The sequence below is a fragment of the Microtus ochrogaster genome, chromosome 8, assembly GCF_000317375.1.
Source record: "Microtus ochrogaster isolate Prairie Vole_2 chromosome 8, MicOch1.0, whole genome shotgun sequence".
Lineage (NCBI taxonomy): Eukaryota > Metazoa > Chordata > Mammalia > Rodentia > Cricetidae > Microtus > Microtus ochrogaster.
In genome coordinates, this window is record NC_022015.1 from 74578328 (window position 1) to 74599440 (window position 21113).

General features: G+C 41.6%; 1 protein-coding gene across 3 annotated transcripts in view; it reads right to left on the reverse strand.

Moving 5' to 3' along the window:
- Positions 1 to 21113, reverse strand: part of Nt5c2 (5'-nucleotidase, cytosolic II) — a 146634-nt gene that overhangs the window by 5311 nt on the left and 120210 nt on the right. For 2 of the 3 annotated variants that reach the window (XM_005352422.3, XM_026781577.1), the window contains 9 exons: positions 11967 to 12084; positions 10960 to 11055; positions 6111 to 6202; positions 5925 to 5982; positions 4836 to 4929; positions 3780 to 3833; positions 2027 to 2110; positions 1246 to 1287; positions 223 to 330 (listed from right to left, as the gene is read on the reverse strand). In XM_005352422.3, coding sequence (XP_005352479.2) covers positions 223 to 330; positions 1246 to 1287; positions 2027 to 2110; positions 3780 to 3833; positions 4836 to 4929; positions 5925 to 5982; positions 6111 to 6202; positions 10960 to 11055; positions 11967 to 12084 — 746 coding nt within the window. Of the gene's footprint in view, positions 1 to 222; positions 331 to 1245; positions 1288 to 2026; positions 2111 to 3779; positions 3834 to 4835; positions 4930 to 5622; positions 5694 to 5924; positions 5983 to 6110; positions 6203 to 10959; positions 11056 to 11966; positions 12085 to 21113 lie in introns of those variants that run through there. The other variant, XM_026781578.1, reaches the window with a different exon arrangement.

Genomic DNA, 21113 nt, shown 5'->3' on the forward strand with positions numbered 1-21113 from the left:
TGGCCTCTACCCCATTGCTGCTTGACCCAGGCACGCATTCATTTCACCATGGCCTCTACCCCATTGCTGCTTGACCCAGGCACGCATTCATTTCAACTACAATTTTGCTGGGCTGCTTCAGTTAAAATCAAATTATGCCCAGAAAGTTACGGAGAGGGAAGTGGACAAAGAAGAAACATAAAGGACCGTGCGTTATTAGAACATGTCACCTTCTCAACTTACAGTATCCACCTGACGCAGTACTGTGCCTTCCCCAAAGAAGAGTGGTTTCCGTGCATCCACTAAAATCAGATCGAAGTAAGACTGCCATGGTCGATGGGAGCTCCCAGGCTGTGGAACAGAATCAACAAAAGCCAAAACATCACTGCACTTAAACTAACATAACACTTAATCTCACTCAAACACAAGGAATTTTAAAATTCTTTTTGGGAACTGACAGAGATAAACAACAGTGTAAATTTCTCTCTGAAGCGGAGTACTTACAGTACTCTCAAACATGAGATACGAGAAGAGCCAGGCGGGTACAAGCTACAACTCAAGGGGCAGATGGACAGGGGTCCATCAGCACCAGAACTGGGCACTGGGGAGAATCCCACTTGTTATCAAGAGTGATGTCCAGGTTCACACTGGCTTCATGTCACCACAAAGAGACATTATGTGACAAACACTCGTGTTCTGAGATGGTGCTAACCTTTTCAGGCAGCATGAACAGCACTATACACTGTAATTCTGGCATCTACTGAAGCTTATTCATAGAAGTCTAGGATTAAAATTCTCAAGTAGGCAACTGAGATGCAATGTATGTTTGTTAAACCCGAGCATGGTCATACTACAGAAAGACTTCTAAATACCAAGGTTAACTGCTTTCTCAGTGTAAAGCTCATTGGTAACTAATCTAGAAGCTGTCAAGAGCATTCACATTGAAATTCTGTTTCTTTTAAACTGGTATTACCCTCAATCTACAATTTCACACAACACAAACAATTCTGCTTAAAGACTTACTCTGATCCTGTTCACCACAGACCACAGCATGTTCATTTTATTTCTATTTAGTAAATATTTAGATTACCAGAGATTTCAATTCTGCTAGTCCTGGATTACTTCTCTGAAAGCAATTAAACAATAGGTTTCTAAAACTAGAACTTTTATAGGTGGATCCTGGCCATTTCCTTCCCTTTAATATTCTAAAATGATTAAATGTATTCTTTATTAGTTAACAAATTGCATATTAAATTACTATAATACCTTGGGTCCATGTGGGAAATCAAACAGGTAAGTCATGATTTTCTGGGGGAGGAAAGAAAGGTCAATATATGTATGACATTTGCACAAGACAGACACAAACTTTTTCTCAACCTAAGTCCCACCACATTCCTGTTTTCTCTACAGCTTATGAAATCATGGCAGGGGAAGTTAACAAATTAATGCTTCACCAGGCAAAAAGGCAGATGGCTTCTCAGGAAAGATACAGACTTCCGGGTGCTTACGTACACAATGACTCATATGCCCTATGCAGTTCTCCTAGAAAACGTGTGGAGTGAGGAGCTGAGGGAGGGTTCAGCTGAGATACTCTACCGCCATTTCATCAGCAAAGAACTGAGTGGAGAAAGAAAGCTTCCTAGAACTGCTAACCTACAATTGCATCAGCAAAAGCAGGCGTTTGAATTTGGTCTGTGTGTTTTCCTCAGTATCCTTTAGTCATGACTTTTTTAAATTTAAAAATTCAATTCAAAACACTGTCATATCACCTCTCCTGCCAGGACTTCCAATATCAAGGGGTATTATAGAAAGGGTAGGATTTCTCAAATCTAGATAAATAATGCTCTAAAAAGGCAGAGAATCCATTCTAACTCCCCAAATTAAAACCTCTAAATAGCGCTATAATAGTTAAAAAAAAATGTTTAGGAAAAATTACAGGAATTCTAGCATGTCCTTATCCTGTGTACTTAGAAGCCCCTCAAGTCTTCACAGTTCCTTAGGTCAATGCCTGTCCCTGTGTAAGCAAATTAAGACATTAAGTACTCACATCTGTGTATTTATAGTCGCTGTTAGTGGCAAGAAACACTTTGCCTACTTCCTTCATCCGGCTCAGAAGCAGTGGCAATTTCCCCTGAAACAGTGACAAGGTACTTCAGTGCTGAGTGGTCAGTTTAGTCAGACCAGGATTCCGCCCAAACAGGAATAGTCTTTTAATATGTCTTTTAAGGACATAAGTTGGTTGGTTTAGTTGGTTGGTTTCAGAATTCATTTAAAGGCCACATTATTAGGCATTCAAAGTATTAATATTATAATATTCTAACAACATATCTTTACCATCCTCTTCAGGAAAGTTTGAATTACCATGTGATTCCTCAAGTATGGGTTTAAGTACACTAAAGATCAGAAGTAGATAATGAGATATGATCCCACCGTACACACTGTGGCTTTATAAAGCACTCTGAAGAACAAAGTGACAGATGCAGGCGCTACCTAGAAACATCCACATGTAACTGAAGAGAGATGAACAAAGTTTAACGCCTGATGTGCCTAGCAGCAAGAATGCCCCATCCCCCTCTTCACAAACCGGTTCAACTACTCAGTGTTCCTTCTTCAAGCAATAAGGGAAAGGGAGGTCAACATGGGGGACAAGGCAGTAATACAAATCCTTAGAAATTATCACTGCTTTCTGCTTTTACTATAGAGAAAAGTAAGTTATTTTATCTTCGGACTTTATCTGTTAATGTGTTTTTCTTAGTTTATTTTTAATTATGTATCTGTGCAGGTGCCAGGAGAGGCCAGGGGCATCAGAGGTCTGCCAGGAGCAGGAGTTACAGGCAGTTGAGAGCCACCTGATATGGGTGCTAAGACTTGAACTCGGGTCTTCTAAAACAACAGAAAATGCTCTTAACCACTGAGCTAACTCCCAACACATGGGGAAAAATTTAAAAAAAAAAAAAAAAAACCCAGTGCTAATACCCTGTACACACTAGGCATGTGCTCTGTCACTGAGCTACACAATTAGCCTGTTAAACACTTTCAGCCTCACACACACAAACATGCATGCGCACGCACATGCACACTTCCTATGCATTCCTCATACATTCCTTTAATAGTAGCATTAATACTGTAGCATAATTATAAAAAATTTAAGGATAACAGTAAAAGGCTACAAAACAGAGCTATTTCTAAAGTGTCTACTAATCTTTACTGCATCTTAGATCTCTGCTCATCACTCTTTGCTGGCAGGGTAAAGACACTAAGTGACAAGTCGCATCCACGCACATTTTCAGTTGATCAGCTGTAGTGCTTAAGACTGGAGTGTGAATCTCAGCTAACTATGTGCTGTGTGGCCTTCAACATAACATTTAAGTATTTCTTTATTCTGAAGGGTCTGCATCTAGAAAAAGTAACAACAGAGTCTGACTTACAGCTACATGAGGACTAGACAGTAGAATGCAGCAACCACGGCATGGCGACATGCACACAGTAACCCTCCAGCTGCTGTCAATCAACCACGGCATGGCGACATGCACACAGTAACCCTCCAGCTGCTGTCAATCAACCACGGCATGGCGACATGCACACAGTAACCCTCCAGCTGCTGTCAATCAACCACGGCATGGCGACATGCACATGGTAACCCTCCAACTGCTGCCACTAAAGACAAACCAAGCAATGAGTCTTCTTGCTTCTCAGCAAACAGGGAAAACTAGTAAAACTAGGCGCTGGCAGGACTCGCTGTGAGACACACAGGCTCATCACTCACTCCTCCACCATGCAGATGTGTCCCCAGTACTCACATCTTTGACTACATACTTCTCAAGATTTTCAACTGTCTTTTCCTTAAGGGAGCCCTAGAAGAAAGAAAAAGAACTAAGAAAAGAGGTTTTATTTACTTTAAAAAAAAAAAAATTAAAGTTCTTGCTTTATAGCCCAGGCTATCCTTGAACTAATGATCCTCCTGCCTCAGCCTCCTAAGAGCTGAGATTACAGATCTAGGATGATATCATGCCCACCTCACAAACTGAAGTTTAAGCCTCACTTTGTAACTCAGTCTGCCCTTCAACTTGTACAGTATCTGGGATTGTGGGTACGCTACCACACCTCACCTATAAATCTGTTTTTAACTTCTACTAGAAAAACTTGTGCTTACTATCAAATAAATCTGTGCTTATCAAAATGAAAAATGTACATAAAGTACTAAAAAGACTTCAAATATAAAATCATTCATATTTTAAATTAGAAATTAAAAGATATTTCATATTGTATTAAACTGTTTAGTGCAAATATAAATCAAATACTAACTAGTTAATGTTATTAGTCAAGTTATCTGGACAAAATTTAAATGGGCTGTCATCCATAAGTATAATTTCATTTACTAAGATCCTTCTAAATGAGTCTCAGAAACGCAAACAGTAAAATCTAAAAGCTGAGCCTCATGACTGAGGAAGACTGTCAGTATGGTCAGACAAGGATGGATGTAGGTGGCAAATCTCTCTTAACCCTATATCTAAGATTTTAAAAATCATTTATTTTTCTGTTAATGTGCGTGAGCATTTTGCTTGCATGCATGTCTGCACCACATGAGTGCTGGGTGCCCAGAGAGGCCAGAAGAGGGTGTCAGATGCCCTGTCACTGGGGTTACAAAGGGTTGTGAGATGGCATGTGTGTGCTGGAACTGAACTGGGATCCTCCTCAAGGGCAGGCAGTGCTCCTAACTCCTGGAACATCTCTCCAGCTCCTCACTTTCTTTTTAAAAAGGAGGAACATTCTGCTCTATTTCCACTTGCAAAGTTAGTATCAGACCATACATGTGTGCCAGAGAGAAGACTGGTAAGGAAGCAGCTTGTAAATACCTTGTAATGGACCCAGTCGACTGCATCCCTTACATCCTGGAACATGCTCCGGTAGGACATAAAGAGGTCCCCATCTTTAAATCCTGTATCACAACTACAGAAAAATGAAAATAACATGACAGGGAATCCAAAAGAGGATAAACACAGTGCATGTCCAAACTACCAAGGGACCCAACCAAAGGTTCCACATCACATGGTACAGGCTGTGGGTAACTAGGAACTGCTCCCTAATCAAAATTCATTTGAGCATTAGAAATGGCCAGAATATTGTACAGGTGGAGTATCAATTCTGAGCAAGTACAAGGTGACGGAATAATATACTGGATGGAAATTAAAAGGCCAAGGTCCCAAAACACCAAGTGTGTCGCTTAGAAACAGGTTTTCACTGAACAAACATTTAGAACATAGGTTCTTCCACCCCAACCTTTTTGGCATTGTCCCTAGGTACAAAGGTGCTGTCCATTTCTATCTCTGACTCAGTTTCTACCAAGTTTAGTGTCCTCAGTGGGTAAGGCCTCAGACATGAGGTTAGCAGACTCAAGCATAGAAGGCTGTTACACATTAAGCAATGGCCACACAGTTCCCCCAAAAGGAAAATCTAACCTGTGTAAGACTTAAGCAAAACTTTGCTTTAGGAAAAATAAACAACATTTATTCCTGATGCAATCTTGCTGGGCCTGGGAACGAAACTAAATGACCATCCCTGAATGGCTCCTGGGTAGCTGCTGTGAAATGAGTTGGGGGGTTTTAGTGTAATTCTGCTTGGACAGATAATCATCACACAAACCTCCCACTCAGTTGTCACAATTAGCACCTCTGCTGGCGTCTTCATTCCCAGGAGAAGCCAATCAGAAGTGGTCCCTTCCAACATGGCTGCAGCACACTGGCAAGGAGAGGGGCCGTGTGGGAGGTGAGAGCCTGCATGGAGCTGCTGGTGCTGTCCATCTCTCAGGCTGGCAATGTAGCATCTCTCACTAGCACTAAATTCACTTTAGAAAAGCAGAAAAGACCTACAATGGCCAGTTCTCTAAAACCCTGTTCATTAATTTAAAAATCAACTAGATAAAGAAAATTGTAGTATAAACATACCTGGTATATCTTGGACAATTAGTAAAAAAATCTACTAGGCAGGCCAACAGGTAGGTCTCTGAAAAATGAAGAACAGAATTAATAAACTCTAAGTAAAACAGTCAAGCTGATTTCCTTAGCCCCCTTGAGTAACAACAAGTGGTCCTGGAGGAGAACAGCACGCACAGAAAGCAGAGGGTGGTCTACCTGGAAGGTTGAAGAGTGTGTTCAGAATGTAAAACCGCTCAGTGTCATCTCTCTGGATAAATTTATTTGGATACTGCTCTCTAGTTTCTGGTCTGCAAGAAAATATTAAGAGTTAATTGACATACAAAAAGTTAACATGTTAACTCTAGTAAATAGTCATTATTGAAAATTTGATGAAAATATTTTGATGGTTATAAGCAGGACAATGCTCAGATACTGAATCTGGGCAGCTCTAAAGATGAGCAGCTCAGGTGAGCCCTTAAAGAGCTCTCTTCACAGACAACACTTAATTCTCACTGTGCTAGGGAAGGGACAGCGAGAACATACAACCAACTACTGCAATAGAGCTGTGAGGAACTGTGAGACTAAAGGGTTAAGGAGAACAGTTCTGAAACAGGCAGCTTACCCTGTGCTCCCAGTACTGACAGCCTGGGAACACGGGAGCTCCAGGCCGTCCAGTGCGACACAGTGAAAACTGTCTCACAATAGATAATAAAATAAATAAGCCGATTTGATAAAGGAAATGAAAGTGGAAAAGTAGGCCAAGACAACCCAGAAAGGACTTGTGTGCGTGGTGTCCTGAGTGGAGTTTAGAACAAAGACCATGTCTCCTTCACCACCTGAGCTGCACTTCTCTGTTCCTCTCCTGAAAGATCAACTTTCTAATTGACCTATTTAACTTGCAAGGCCCAGTTCACATCAGTAAAGTGCTTGTCTTGTCTTTCTTGGAGAAACAGACAGAAAGGACCTCTCCGGCGAGTGCTCTGAGACTACAGTGAGCTCCAGGACACTCTACCTCACTGACTAGGATGGGGTGACTGAGAAAGACACCTGCATCAACCACTGGCCTGCACACACACGCATCCCCACAAAGAAGCTGGGGGGGGGGGGTATGAAATAAAAACTTTAGAAAAGGGAAAGAATTAATAAAAAGAATCCAAGAGCAAAAAGTCTAAAATAAAAATGCAATTCTCATAATAAAAAATTCACAAATACAATGAAAACCAAATTTAAAGCTTATACTTAAGTATAATTAAATTCCTATTTAAGTTACTTAATTCCGAAGGGTAAGAACTCAGTGAGGACCATAAAGTTATGCTAGTTTCTTGGTTTAGTCACCTTGTTTACCATCCTTATGAAAAGAAATTTCTAACAAAGACTCAATAGAAAGCAACCTCTCTGGGCTTCAGGCACAGGCCCTCACTTCATCCAGTTCAGTGAGCGACAGTCTTTACAGAAACACAGGTGCAGCTACTTCTGCCAATCGCAACTCGAACTGACTGACAAATGGAGGTCAGCCATTACATTTCCAATCAGGGAAAACAATGTCCAATACAGGCCCAGTCTATTTGGAGCTGGAAAGAAAGCAGCCACAATCTGAACACTGGTAACTTCGTGACCCACAGCCCCAGGCTAACAAGGAAAGGCAGTGCCAGCTGGACAAGGAGCTCCCATGTCCACTGCACTTGAAACCATTTCCTCAAGTTTCTTCTCGCCTAGACTTCCTCCTCCTGATGCTAAGCTTGAACGAATCTGCACAAATGACTTATTTCAGAAACACTATCAAAACTGTTTCCATGGCCGGGCGGTGGTGGCGCACACCTTTAATCCCAGCACTCGGGAGGCAGAGGCAGGCGGATCTCTGTGAGTTCGAGACCAGCCTGGTCTACAGAGCTAGTTCCAGGACAGGCTCCAAAGCCACAGAGAAACCCTGTCTCGAAAAACCAAAAAAAAAAAAAAACTGTTTCCAAAGGAACTACTTTGAAGCTTTACTGAGGGAACATGGCAGGTGGATGGATCTTGTTACTTGTCTGGGATAATGTCTCATGCAGCCAAGATGCCTGAGCTCCTAACCCTCCTGCTGGGGTTACAGATGTGGACCCTATCTTAGGCCTGAGCATCTTGAAGTTTGGTTGTAAAACAAATTTACTGAACTGCTTCTCTTTGCTTTTTTTCCTCTACCTTCTTTTCAACTAAGAACCACAGTAATGAAATCCCCTTTCAGACATAACTAGAACCCTGGATGACAGTATCTGTACATGAATGAGCTTAGGTTGGTCATCCTACATGTAATCATTTTCCTTCTAAATCCTGCTTCCTCACACAAAATCACCCTTTCGAGCAACAGAAGGAATAGACAGCCTTCCTGGCCAGCTCAGAGAGGTCAGGGTGAACACTGACTTCATTCTTACAACGTATACGGAGACATCTCTGAGCCTGTGTTGTGGAATAAAGCTTGCTGAACAGCACTCAGTTTCAAGTCTAGAGGATGTTCTGAGACAATTTCAGTTAGCTTATGCTTCTTATAAGAAAAAGTGTTTGCCAAAAACATTGTCTTTTTAATTATCCCCATATGACTGTGACAACTTAACCATGAAGGAGAAAAAGACAAGATCTATCTTCTGAGTAAATTGGGAACATAGGGGTCACGGGAAGGGGAGAGGAGGAGAGGGGAGCAGAGAAAAATGTATAGCTCAATAAAAACAATTAAAAATAAATAATTCAGGATAATTACATGAAAACATTATCCATTTTCATTTCAAGCTGCAGCTATAACTAACACAGTGTCAAATTATATATATATAGAGAGAGAGTTTTTTTCAGATTTGTGTTCCGCCTACATGTACATAGGTATATGCATCGTGTGTATGCTGGGTGCCTGTTAGGGCCAAGAAAAGGGCATCAGATCCCCTGGAACTGGAGCTGCAGATGGAACACTGAACCTAGGTCCTTTGAAGATATGCGTGATCTTAGTCACTGAACCATCTATGCAGTCCCCAAACTGTGTGTTTTGTTTAAGACAGGGTCTGTTATGTAGTCCTGCTGTCCTGGAACTCACTCTGTAGACCAGACTGGCCTAGAACTCAGAGAGATCCATTTGCCTCTGCCTCCTGAGTGCTGGGATTAAAGACATGCAACACTACTACAAGCAACTGTGTGGTTTTTTTTTTAATAAAAAACTTGGAATGTTTCACAAAAACAATACTAAGAGTAATAATAATAAGTAGATACTAGGTTATGTTTACTTCTTACTATGGAAGAAACTCCCAAGTTAGTAAAGATAATGAAAATACTGTAAAAATATTATTTTTAGTTATTTGGTTTAAAATCATTATCCTTCCTTTTCTCACTTGCCTGTCTTCTTCCTTCTATGGGTCAAACCCAGACCTCCTTACATTCTGAGTAAATGTTCTGTGATTGACTTCTCATCTACTGCCCCATCTTCTTTTTTATTTATTTATTTATTCTTTTGAGAGAGGGTTTCTCTGCCTAGCTCTAGCTGTCCTGGAATTCACTTTGTCTGCCTGCCTCTGTCTCAGAGTGCTGACATTTAAAGCATACACCACCACACCCAGCCTTTCCTCCTATTTTTTCCTGATTCTTGAGATGGATCTTGTTAGATTACCCCAGAACACTGGCATAGAACTCCTAAATTCAAGAATCCTCCTATCTTGGGTTTCAGAGTAGTTAGTACCATGGACAAATGTTCTTTGTGACCAGAACTACCTTGTATTTGGGTCCCTTGTATTTTTAACCCTGTGTTTTAAGATGTTTTCATTATACAAATGTCTGAAGATATTCATTCAAAGGATAAAATGTACTAGCTAATAAAAATCTCAGTCATTTAAATTGTTATATAGTTCAAAAACTTTTAAATGGCTTTTATATGCATGTATCTTTTCTGTATTAAAAAGGAAAAAATAAAAATTTTAGAACTAGGGCTGGAGAGATATCTCAGTGGTTAAGAATACCAGCTGCTCTTCCACAAGACTCAGGTTCAATTCCCAGCCCCCACATGGCAGCTCACAACTATTATTCCAATCTCAGGATAACTGACACCCTCATGCAGGCAAAACACCAATATACAAAAATTAAAAAAAAAATCTTAGAATACTGCTACATAAAGAGAGGATTCTAAATGACAGAAGGAAGTGGGAAGCGTACTTCACCTGCAGAGCTAATGTGACGTCATTTAACTACTAAGATACCACAGTAAAGCTAAGGAGACAGCGCAGCTGGTAAAGTACATGCTATAGAAGCATAAGGATGGAGTCTGAGAATCCACCTGTTAAAGCCAAGGGCACAAGAAGAACACGCCTGCATCTCAGCTCTGGGGAGGTGGGAACTGCTAAATTCTCAGTGTGGTGAAACCTGTTTGTGGTCTAACAAATAAAGCTTGTCTGGAGATCAGACTGCGGAGCTACAGACACCAGGCAATGGTGGCACACACCTTCAATCCCCTAGCACCAGGGAGGAGGAAACAGGAAGTGATATGGCTGAGCGGGTGGAGAGAGGAACTGGTAAGGCAGGCCTGGCCCCTTTTCAGGCTGAGGAGTTGGCGTGTAAGAAGTGGCTGTGGCTTGCTCCTTTGTCTCTCTGATCTTTCAGCATTTACCCCTATATCTGACCCTGGGATCAGCACTTGGGAGGCAGAGGCAGGCAGATCTCTGGGAGTTCGAGGCCAGCCTGGTCTACAAGAGCTAGTTCCAGGACAAGCTCCAAAGCTACAGAGAAACCCTGTCTCAAAAGAACTTACTGTACAGGCCGACTGACTGCATTCACTCCTCGGAAGGTACCCACAATGGAAGGAAAGAACTAACTTTTAAAAGTTGTCTTCTGACCGCCTCTTATACATAATGTGGCATGTGTGTACATCCACACATACGTGCACACATTAATAATAAATAAAATTAAGATGGACAATTCCTGATGAATAACACCTAAGGTTGTCCTGGGGCACACGCATGTATGTATGCGCATATGAGCTGGCGCTCGCGCTCTCTCTCCCCCCCCTCCGTCCCTCCCTTCCTCTCTCCCTCAAAAGAGGCTAAAAGTTCTTTGTACTTACCCTCTTATGAAGTTAAATCCATGTGCACAAACCAAGAGGTTTCCATAGGCATCAACTTTCAAAAGATTTCCATAGAGTGTGTCAAAGACAAGTCCTCTACATGAAAATGAAGACATTGAGAGCACAAGGTAATGCAGGCTGCAATCTATGCACAGTCACCACCCAAGCATTCAGTTTCGTTCCCCAAACAAAAGAACCTTATACGCAAAGTGAATGAATGCATTTTAAAAAAATAAATCACAGAACTGGAGATATAGCTCAGTTGTACATCCATTCCAGCACTTGTGGAGGCAGAGGGATGATGGGAAGGAGATGTATCTCAGAGCAACTAATACTTATTCCATGTATGAAACAGTCACAACTGTTTTATGTTAGGAGCATGGGCTGAATCAAACAAGCATAAGCCACTTCCTTCTAAGACAGGGACTGTCTCTCTACCATAGTCCTTGCATTTCTCTGGACATTGAGCTGCTTGTATTTTCCCACATCCAATGTTACACATGAGGCAACTGTGACAGTATCTCAAATAAATGTCTTTTAATTTCTAATCAAATGCAGAAAAGCAGAGTGCCAAAAGGTTCTTCCTACCAAGTTAAATGTATTAGTAAAACACATAGCTGCCCTCCAGCTGTCAACAGGGCAGACAGGACACCTGTAGTCATCTCCAGCCGTAACAACCCCCTTTCTTACCCATCAGTGGGGCTTCAAGAGTACAAGGAGCTGAACACTACATGCTTGGGAGTCTGAAGCAGGAGGAGCGAGTTTGAGGCCAGCCTGGGATATACACACTGTTGAGAGAGAAGAGGGAGGAGGAAGGAAGGGCAGAGAAAGAAGAGAGAGCACAGAAGAGACAGTGGTGTGATGACTGAGAAGGTGCAAGAAAAGTTCTGTAATTTTAAAATCAATACTAACAATCATTTATTTTGCAGGGACAGGGATATGTTTGGAATTTGTAATTTTGGGACAGGGGAAATAATCTTAATCCAAAACCTATCTTGAAAATGTACCTGGTGGGGAATGTAGAGTCATACGCAAAGCTGAGCAGCTCCTGAGGATAGCCGATGGAAACCAGTCTCTCCACAGTCAGCTCAAAGCCTAGGGACTCGTACTCTGGAGACTTGTACACTGCACAAAGAAGGGGCTCATTAGTCAGCAGGAAGAGCAGCACATGGAAGAGAGGCCAAATGAATGAGTCCCTGCTCTCCCAAGTCCTCCTTTCTTCTTCTCCCTCAAACTTTTTCTGTATTATACCCAGTAATTAAGGAAATGCAACCTTCGGCAGAAACGGCTGTGTGCATTTGTAGGTGTCTCTGTCACTGGTGTAGCAGCAATATTCAGAATGAGTTTCCCCTTATCTTTATTCTTCTACTTTAGCTTTTTCTGGTAGTTGCTCTGTGGCCTTCTAATCAGTGTATCTGCTCTGCCTGCCAAATGCTATCAGCCCAAACAACCGTTAGGCTTAACATCACTATCGCCAAAGCATACTGACAAGTATCACCGCAAACAAACCATATTGACAAGTATCACTGCAAACAAAGCATACTGACAAGTATCACCGCAAACAAACCGTAAGAAACATCTCTAAGACAATTAGGGAAACCTATTTGTGAACCAGGAATTGGACATTAAATTCTGACTCATCAGACAGGGTCACTATGGTCACAGCAGGTACTTAATGCAAGCGTGCATGTGTGTGTGCGTGTGTGTGTTAAAAATTACTTATTTCTTCTAATCTGATTCAGAAACATACTGTTTATTACAAGCCAAATAACAAGGGTTTCGAACAACGGAGTTTCCCTTTACTATGTCTAAAATTTTACACAATGAAAAACCTTGAGTGTTATCACAGGTCAAAAACAAAATGTTTTAATTATGCTTCTTTCAAATGAAATATTTAGGTTAGCAACCTTTCTCATATCTAGGAGCAGGAAAGCCACATTATAAATACTAGTAAAATAAAAGACCTCTTAATAGGGAGCATGGTGTGGGGGAGAAGGGAGGGCGGAAGGGGAGGAGGAAGGGGAAGGAGAACATGAGGGCACAGAACGGTCAAGATGGAGGAAGAACAGAGAGGGAGACCAGGGAAAGAGATATCTTGATAGAGGGAGCCATTATGGGGCTAGTGAGAAACCTGGCACTAGGGAAATTCCCAGGAACCCACAAGGATGACCCAGTTGAGACCCTAAGCAATAATGGAGAGGGTGCCCGAACTGGCCTTGCCCTGTAATCAGACTGATGACTACCTTAATTGTCATCATAGAACCTTCATCTAGCAACTGATGGAAGTTGATGCAGAGATCCACAGTGAAGCTGAGCTCCCAAAATCCAGTCAAAGAGAGGGAGGGGCAATAATTTGAGCAAAGGGGTCAAGACCACGATGGGAAAACCCACAGAAACATTGACCTGAGCTAATGGGAGCTCACTGACTCTGAACTGACAGTGGGGGGAGGGGAGAACCTGTATAGATCCCCTGAATGTGGGTGACAGCTGTGTGTCTGGGGCAGTCTGTGGGGCCACTGGCAGTGGGACCAGGATTTATCCCTACTGCTTGAATTGGCTTTTTGGAGCCCATTCACTTTGGAGGGATGCTCAAAGTGAGGCAGACTTAACATTGACTCCTCATGGGGGTCCTCACCCTCTCTGAAGAGTAGATGAGGAGTGGGGGAGAAGGTGGAAGGGACAGGAAGAGGGGAGGGAGCTGAGATTGGTATGTAAAATAAGCTGGGCTTTCAAACTCCTTCAGTACACAATGGCCAGGCTACTAAAACGCTGCAAGTTTCCCAGGAGACTGCAGAGGTGCCGCTCACCAGAGCCGCGCAGGCAGCCTGGTGCTTCTGCCGCCTCCACCTCGGAGGGAGTAATGACTGAGCGTGGCTGACATCAACTCTGAATGTCTTCAAAAGCAGCTAGACTTCTCTCCTCCTGTAGCGTGTCCTTTACCCTCCCCATGCCATGCCCCCTCAAAGCCTTCAGTGTTTAATTCCAGATCTGCAGGATGTACCCTGTGGCAAGGGAAATAGTGCAGATTCACGTGCACCGACAGAGTAAGAGCTGGTGACCAGCTAACACTGACCGGTTTACACCCAGAAAACAGCAAAAACTTGATCTTCACCTATCTTTCCCAGCCATGATGGCTCCCTAATTCGATGTAAAGCCCAAAAAATTTGATAAAACTTCTAAAAACCCAAATTACTTCTCTATCCTAATCAAAATCCTACTTACTTCAAAAAAAAAAAAATAGAAATAGTCAAGGAAACAAAATTTCAATACAGCTGACCCTTTTTTCCTGGGATCTGGCCCATGTGAAATATTTTTCAATCATTAATATTTCAAGAAGGATGTGGTGAGGCTGGAGAGGTGGCTCAGTGGGCACTGAGAGCACTGGCTGATCTTCCAGAGGTCCTGAGTTCAATTCCCAGCACCCACATGGTGGCTCACAGCATCTTTAATGAGATCTGCTGCACTCTTCTTGCATGCAGGGGCACACACGCAGGCAGAACACTACACATAATAAATACATCTTTTTTTAAAGAATAATTTGCTGAATATGCCATCAAATTGAAGATTTAAAACTAAGCCTTATTTCCTCACTCTCCCAATCTCCTCACTAACTGACAATTCTCTATGGTTAGTGAGTAATGATGAACTGATTTGTCACTGAAAATTATGTCCACGAGATAATTTGAACTAAAGGTCAAATTTAACATTTTTATTTTATTAAAAATTTTAATTAAAATATAATTAATTTTCCCCTTACCTGTCCTCCCTCCAAACCCTCCTTTGTTTTCTCCCCACTTCCTCTAAAACTGATGGTCTCTTTTTTATTGTTGTTGGTACACATACACACATATACATACACACACACACAAATACATAAATATATAAATGCAACCTACTAAGTCCATCCAGTGTGGCTTGTGTAAATACAATTTCAAGGCTGAATGCTTTCTTTGTACCCTAGGAGAGGGGAGTCATTAGTTGCCTGTAGTTTGGCTAAGGGTGGGATCTTGAGATTTCTCACTTCTGAATCAGCATGTCTACTAAAACTGTCATCGTTCAGGTCTAGTGTAGGCAGCTATACTGTTGAGAAATCTATCATGTGTATAGCTTCCAGTCATATCTAGGAGACCCAACCTCACGAGTGAAAAAATACAGAAAAATAATTCTAAACCCTAAAATAACAAAACCCCAAAATATCACATTTACACTGTGTTCAGAGGCCAGAATGTCTCAAATATTTAACTATGGTGACTTTCTATAAATTCCACCTTAGAAACAGCAATTTTCCTTCCTCTAAAGGAGTTCAGAGCACTTCCTAGAAATATAAAGCAACCTCCACATTTGATGACCTGAGCTACAGTTCAGGTGTGCCCGAGTCTGAGTCAGAACTCTGTGTTGGGAGTTTGTACCTGTCGCTATGAATTTCTACATTATGCAGGTCATCAAAATGTAAGCTTGGCCAGAACAGATAGACTGGCCTACTCTCGGGTCCTCTCTATCTATCTCACCATCAGCGAGACGGACAAGCCCCTGACAGCATTGCCGCAGTGCACACTCCCAGGTCACAGCACAGCAACAGCTGAAGAAACAGGACTGGGATGCACGGAGTAAGGCTTCAGTAAGGTTTCTTCTACGAGCCCCTTGGGGAATAACCACATCCCCTAAAGACAAAGAAGCACTCAAGGCAGAGGCAGGCACACCTCAGTGAAGTCAAGGCTAACCTGCTCTACACAGTAAACTCTAGGTCACCCAAGGCTGCTTAATGAGACCATCTCAACAAAAAAAAAAAAAGGTAAAAATTCAAAACCAACACTACCACCCCCTCATCGACAGGCCTTGTAAACTGGCTACAGACACCTGCAGAGACCATCTATCCCTCAGACTGTGCAGTTCTATGCCTTCCCACAGCTGCAAAAGCTCTAACTTCAGTGTTTCTCACAAAACTGTGGGAAGTGAATGATCCAAAGCTTGGGGCCTCACTCTGACAACTCCCTTCCGTGGCTCCAACACCTGGCCACGGTTTTGGGGTGTAGATGATCAAAAAATTAACTGCTTACTTATTCTTTGAGATTCTGTGGCCTAGCCCAATTTACCCAAAATCCCAAGACAAAGAAAGAAGTTGTTTTAAGGGCCAGAGTACAAAAGAAATAGGCAAAAAAAAAAAAAAAAAAAAAAAAAAAACCCAAACCAAAACAAACAAACAAAAAAAAAAAGCCCCACCACCCTGCTTCAGCCAGTAGGCCAGCACACAGTGTTCTCAGGTTATGTAACAAGACCATAAAGAGAACAGCCAAAGCTTTGAAAGTTGAAGCTACTGAGTGCATTTAAAGATATTCTTTGCTCAATAATCTGCAAGGAAAAACAGCTCCTCAGAATATCTGCATGCTGTGGGGGATGGAGCTGGGCTCTGCCGAGTAGAGCTGTTCACCTAACCAGAGCAGAGATGACATGCACGGACAAGGCTCCTTTGACTAGGAAGTCTCTGCCAGAACTCTGGGAGCTTATGCATCTTTCACCACTGTCACCCAGACACTGTAGCAGCTGAGAGATTTTAGAAAAATAAGGGCAGACCTCTAAGAGGTTCTAGCCCATCCGAGTGCTGCTGCCAAAACGAGAACTCACATGAGGCAGGTACTGTGTGCCACTCCAGTCCTGAAGGAGCTACACTGGCTCTCCTGTTAAAAACAAAACAAAGCAACAAAACAAAACAAAAACAAAAGCTGGTTTTAAAACTGTTGTGATGAGCTGGAATGGAGAGACAACATTTGGAAACTGGTATTTATAAGAGTTACCAATGCCCTCCAATCTAGAAGCCTCCAATCATCACTAAAATGAACTCTAATTGGATACAACAAAATACAAGCATTGAAAATAAGCATAAATATTGTGTATTGTTTCTTTTCCTGGCACCCTGAGCTAGGAATACAAGCTAAGGCTAATAATAAAATTTTAAGCCAAAAGAGTTGTTTTCTTTTTTTGGTTTTTCTGGGCAGGGTTTCTCTGTGTAGCCCTGGATGTTCTGGAACTTGCTCTGTAGACCCTGGCTGGACCTGAGCTCAAAGTTCCGCCTGCCTCTCTCCCCCAAGTGCTGGGATTAAAGGCCTGGGCCACAGCCACCTGGCCTTGTTTATTTTCTTTAGCAGCTTTAAGGTTACCATTATAGAATCTGCCTGGTAAATGGTGCTTAAATTGAACTACACTGAATAAGACTGATTAAATAAAGTAAACAAAAACCAAAGCAACCCCATCTTGCTTTCAGGTACCCACTATGCTGAATTCCCCACACCAATCTTCAACAGCTGTCATTTTGATATGCACAATATCAACCACATGCTGCTTTTAAAAAAAGCTAACAATGTCTAGATCTGGAATAAAAAAATTAAATCTTTTCATCTTGTTTTGTCAGTATATTTTTTTTCTCAGTAAGCAGAATTATAATACTGCATTTCATGGTTAAAACAAATGTCCCAAAATAACTGAGCTGAGTGTCATGTACACATCCTTGTGACTCACTTTATAGTCCAGAGACTCCTCTCAGTCCCGGGTTGTGGGTTTTTGCTTGTTTTCCTTATGTAATAGGGAGATGGTAAAATCATAGGGAGAGCACAAATGACTGAATGTAGTATCTAAAAGTACTAAAGACATTGCAACTAGGAGAAACCATGACTACAGACAATATGAAAAGCACAGCCTGACTACCCATAAGAGTCATTTGCCTTTAAGCTGTGTATGAAATCAACATTAACATTCTTCTGTTTAGTTATTAGGATATATGGCATTAGTCCTCTGTAATTATAACTAGAAAACACACTGATGAGCATTTTTGAAAGAGAAAACACTAGTAAAATCTTCCTAGAGCCACACACAGTCATGAGCGCCCCTTTTCTACTCTACAGAACTACCCAGGCAGCAACAGACACAGGCAACAGTTTTTCTCTAACCCCAGGAAATAAAAATAATCTAAAAGGTTGGAAATTTCTTTAAACTACTTCAATTTTAATTTGCATAAAAAATAAAGAAGCTAGATACCATGGAACACATTTAGTTATATTTTTTAAACACTCCAAGTTACTAAATATGTAAGTAAAGTAAATAAGTAGGCTGTAAAATGCTGCCAATATTTCCGTTCTTGAAAATCAAAGTTAAATGGCAATTAAGAGATTTATTTGTTTTAAAGTACCAAGCCAGGGAACGGGAGAAATGGCCCAGCGGTTAAGAGCACTTCTTGCTTGTCCAGAGAACCCTAAGTTGAGGTCCTAGGACCGCATTGCCTGTAACTGTAACTCGGGGCCTACAACACTTCTTCCCATTTCCTCGGTTACCCACAGAAGAAGCATACATTCACACAGGCATATACATACAATTTTTTAAAAAGTATTAAGCCAGATATGATGTCACATGCATGTACTTCTAGTACTTGAGAAGCAGAAGTAGGATTGTCTCAAGTTCAAAGCCAGTCAAGTCTACACAGTGAGCACAGGCCAGGCAATAATCCATACATAATAAAACTCAAACAAACACGAGGACATACAAGCAAGCAAACAAAAACAAACAAGAATGTTAAAAGAATGCTTATTTTAAAATAAAAGGAAAAAGAATAACTTAACTAAAGATTTTTTTCCCCCTGAGAATATCTATATACTTCTCAGGACCTTGTATCTTCAGTACTGTTTTTAATTTTTTTTTTTTTTCTTTTTCGAGACAGGGTTTCTCTGTGGTTTTGGAGCCTGTCCTGGAACTAGCTCTTGTAGACCAGGCTGGTCTCGAACTCACAGAGATCCGCCTGCCTCTGCCTTCCAAGTGCTGGGATTAAAGGCGTGTGCCACCACCGCCCGGCTAATTTGTACTTTTTTAAATCAAGTCATTTTTTTCCCCCAAAACAAAAAGCCTTTAGCCTGAAGGTACTCACAACTCACGCTACACTACAAGGTACTCAAACAGGTATTTCTAACTCTCTTTAGAAAGTACAGATAGGGCAGAAAAGAAGCCAACTAACTCAGCCCAGAAAAGTGTCCCTTTCCACTGAGTGTGCTTTATCAGGGCTGACGAAGGGAACTGATGCTGACAGAGCTGACCTGATGAGAGCCCTGATATCCAGACTCACCTGGGTCCCGGTCACACAGAAGGAGGGCGAGCATGTGAAATGGTGAAGATGTTCTATATATTACACATTAAATATTCAGCCAAGATCAGACAGGACACATGCCTTGAAACCCAACACCCAGAATGCAGAAGCAGGCAGATCTCTATGAGCTTCAAGGCTAGCCTGGTCTACAAAAGAAGTTCCAGGCCAACAAGAACTACAGTGTGAGACCCAAAATAAGTAGATAGATAGATAGTCAGACAGACAGATGATAGATAGACAGAAATCCAACTGAGATTTAACTTTTTCATGTAAGAATTATGAGCACATCTCTCACTAGCAATACAAATTTGCCTGCCTTTAATAAATGTATACAAATAAGTGTTTTAAAATAACTTTTATTATTAAAAATATCATTATTATTTATTTTATTATTCATTGTCAGTAAATGGTCTGTATCCCTATTTGATAGACCTATGTGTACCATGGTCATGTATAAAATGCTCAGGTACACAGGAGAAAAGAACAGAAAGTGTTAAGTACTGGCTCCATAAACTTATCCTAGTTCTTGGAATGTTTTTATTATATCCTTCAAAGAGTCTTTAATAAAACTCATGTACGTAAGCTAGAAATACAGATGGAAGTAAGTCCACTCTTCAGAAACCACAAAGCATCCTGGAAGGTTTAAGTAAAAGAATCTTGGTCAGCCACTGCAACGCCATACCAAGCATGTTCATCTGAATCTGATATCTACGTAAGACTGACACACAAAACACTCCGAGTAACAGAGGGAGCCTGTGATCTGAACACTGGGCAGAGGCAGAAGCAGAAGTTCAAGGTCCATCCTCGGACATATAAGGAGTTTGAGGCTGGCCTGGAGAGACCTTATCACTGTCCCACAACGGCAGAAAAACTTAAATTACTAAGTTTTATGTATCAGCACCCAAAGGGGGGAAGAGCACCGTGACTTGAGCATCTCCTCTCGACTGTGCCCTCCTCACTTTACAGGCCTCTGCTGCCGGGGAGTCTGGTGAGGATCTACAACTGCTGACAGAAACATGATGGGTGCCCTGGACTCCAGTCCAAGTAAACAAGCCACGAGAATAAAAATGTTCATTTAAATGTCAAGAAAGTTGAGTTTATTCCAGTAACAATAATATAAAATCAGAATGCACCTGCTATGTGTTTATTAGAGGGTGAAGATCAACAGTCCCGAGATGCTTCTGCTAGCAGCAGGATTATCAGGGGCTAGTTCTTCTTAATGTCTTCCCTGATACTCTTCAATAGTTCTATTCTGATGCTTCTCTCCATGCTAAGGGAAGTACTTTAAAGTACTTAGGTTTGAGATAACTGGATTTCAACCAAGGTAGCTTAATGATAGGGCATATAAATAGATGAGGGCAATAGCTCAAATTGTGTAGTTTCTAGCTGGGATGGTCTGAATAAAAATGGCCCCCATAGGCTCATATATTTGAATGCTTAGTCTCCAGGGAGCACCACTATTTGAGAGGATTAGAAGGACTAGGAGCGTGGCCTTGTTGGAGAAAGTGTGTCACTGGAAGTGGACTTGGACACGTGCTCGCCCACTCTTCGTCCTTCCCACCCCCATCCCCGCACATAGATCAAGATGTAGCTGGATCTTAGCTACTGTTCCGGTACTTGCTTATAGGCTGCCATGCTCCCCGCCATGATGATCATGGACCAAACCTCTGAAACTGTAAGCAAGTCCTCAATTAAATGCTTTCTTTCATATGTCTTGCCTTAGTCATGGTGTCTCTTCACAGAATTAAAACAGTGACTAAGACACTAGCCTCTCCCTGAGATTTCTTTTTAAAGGAAAATATACACAATTTTATCTTAGTACTTAAAATATCTGAAAGAAGCTATATGGTGAGACTATTCCTTTAAGATTATTTCTAAGAAAATGTTGAGCCTCTGTCTCTATCTCCATCCATCACCAGATGAAGGTTCTATGATGATATGCAAGATATTTGTCAGTATTGCTATAGGATAGGGTCATTTCAGGTTCCCTATCCTCAGCTGCCCAAGGAACTAACTGGGGACATCGCCT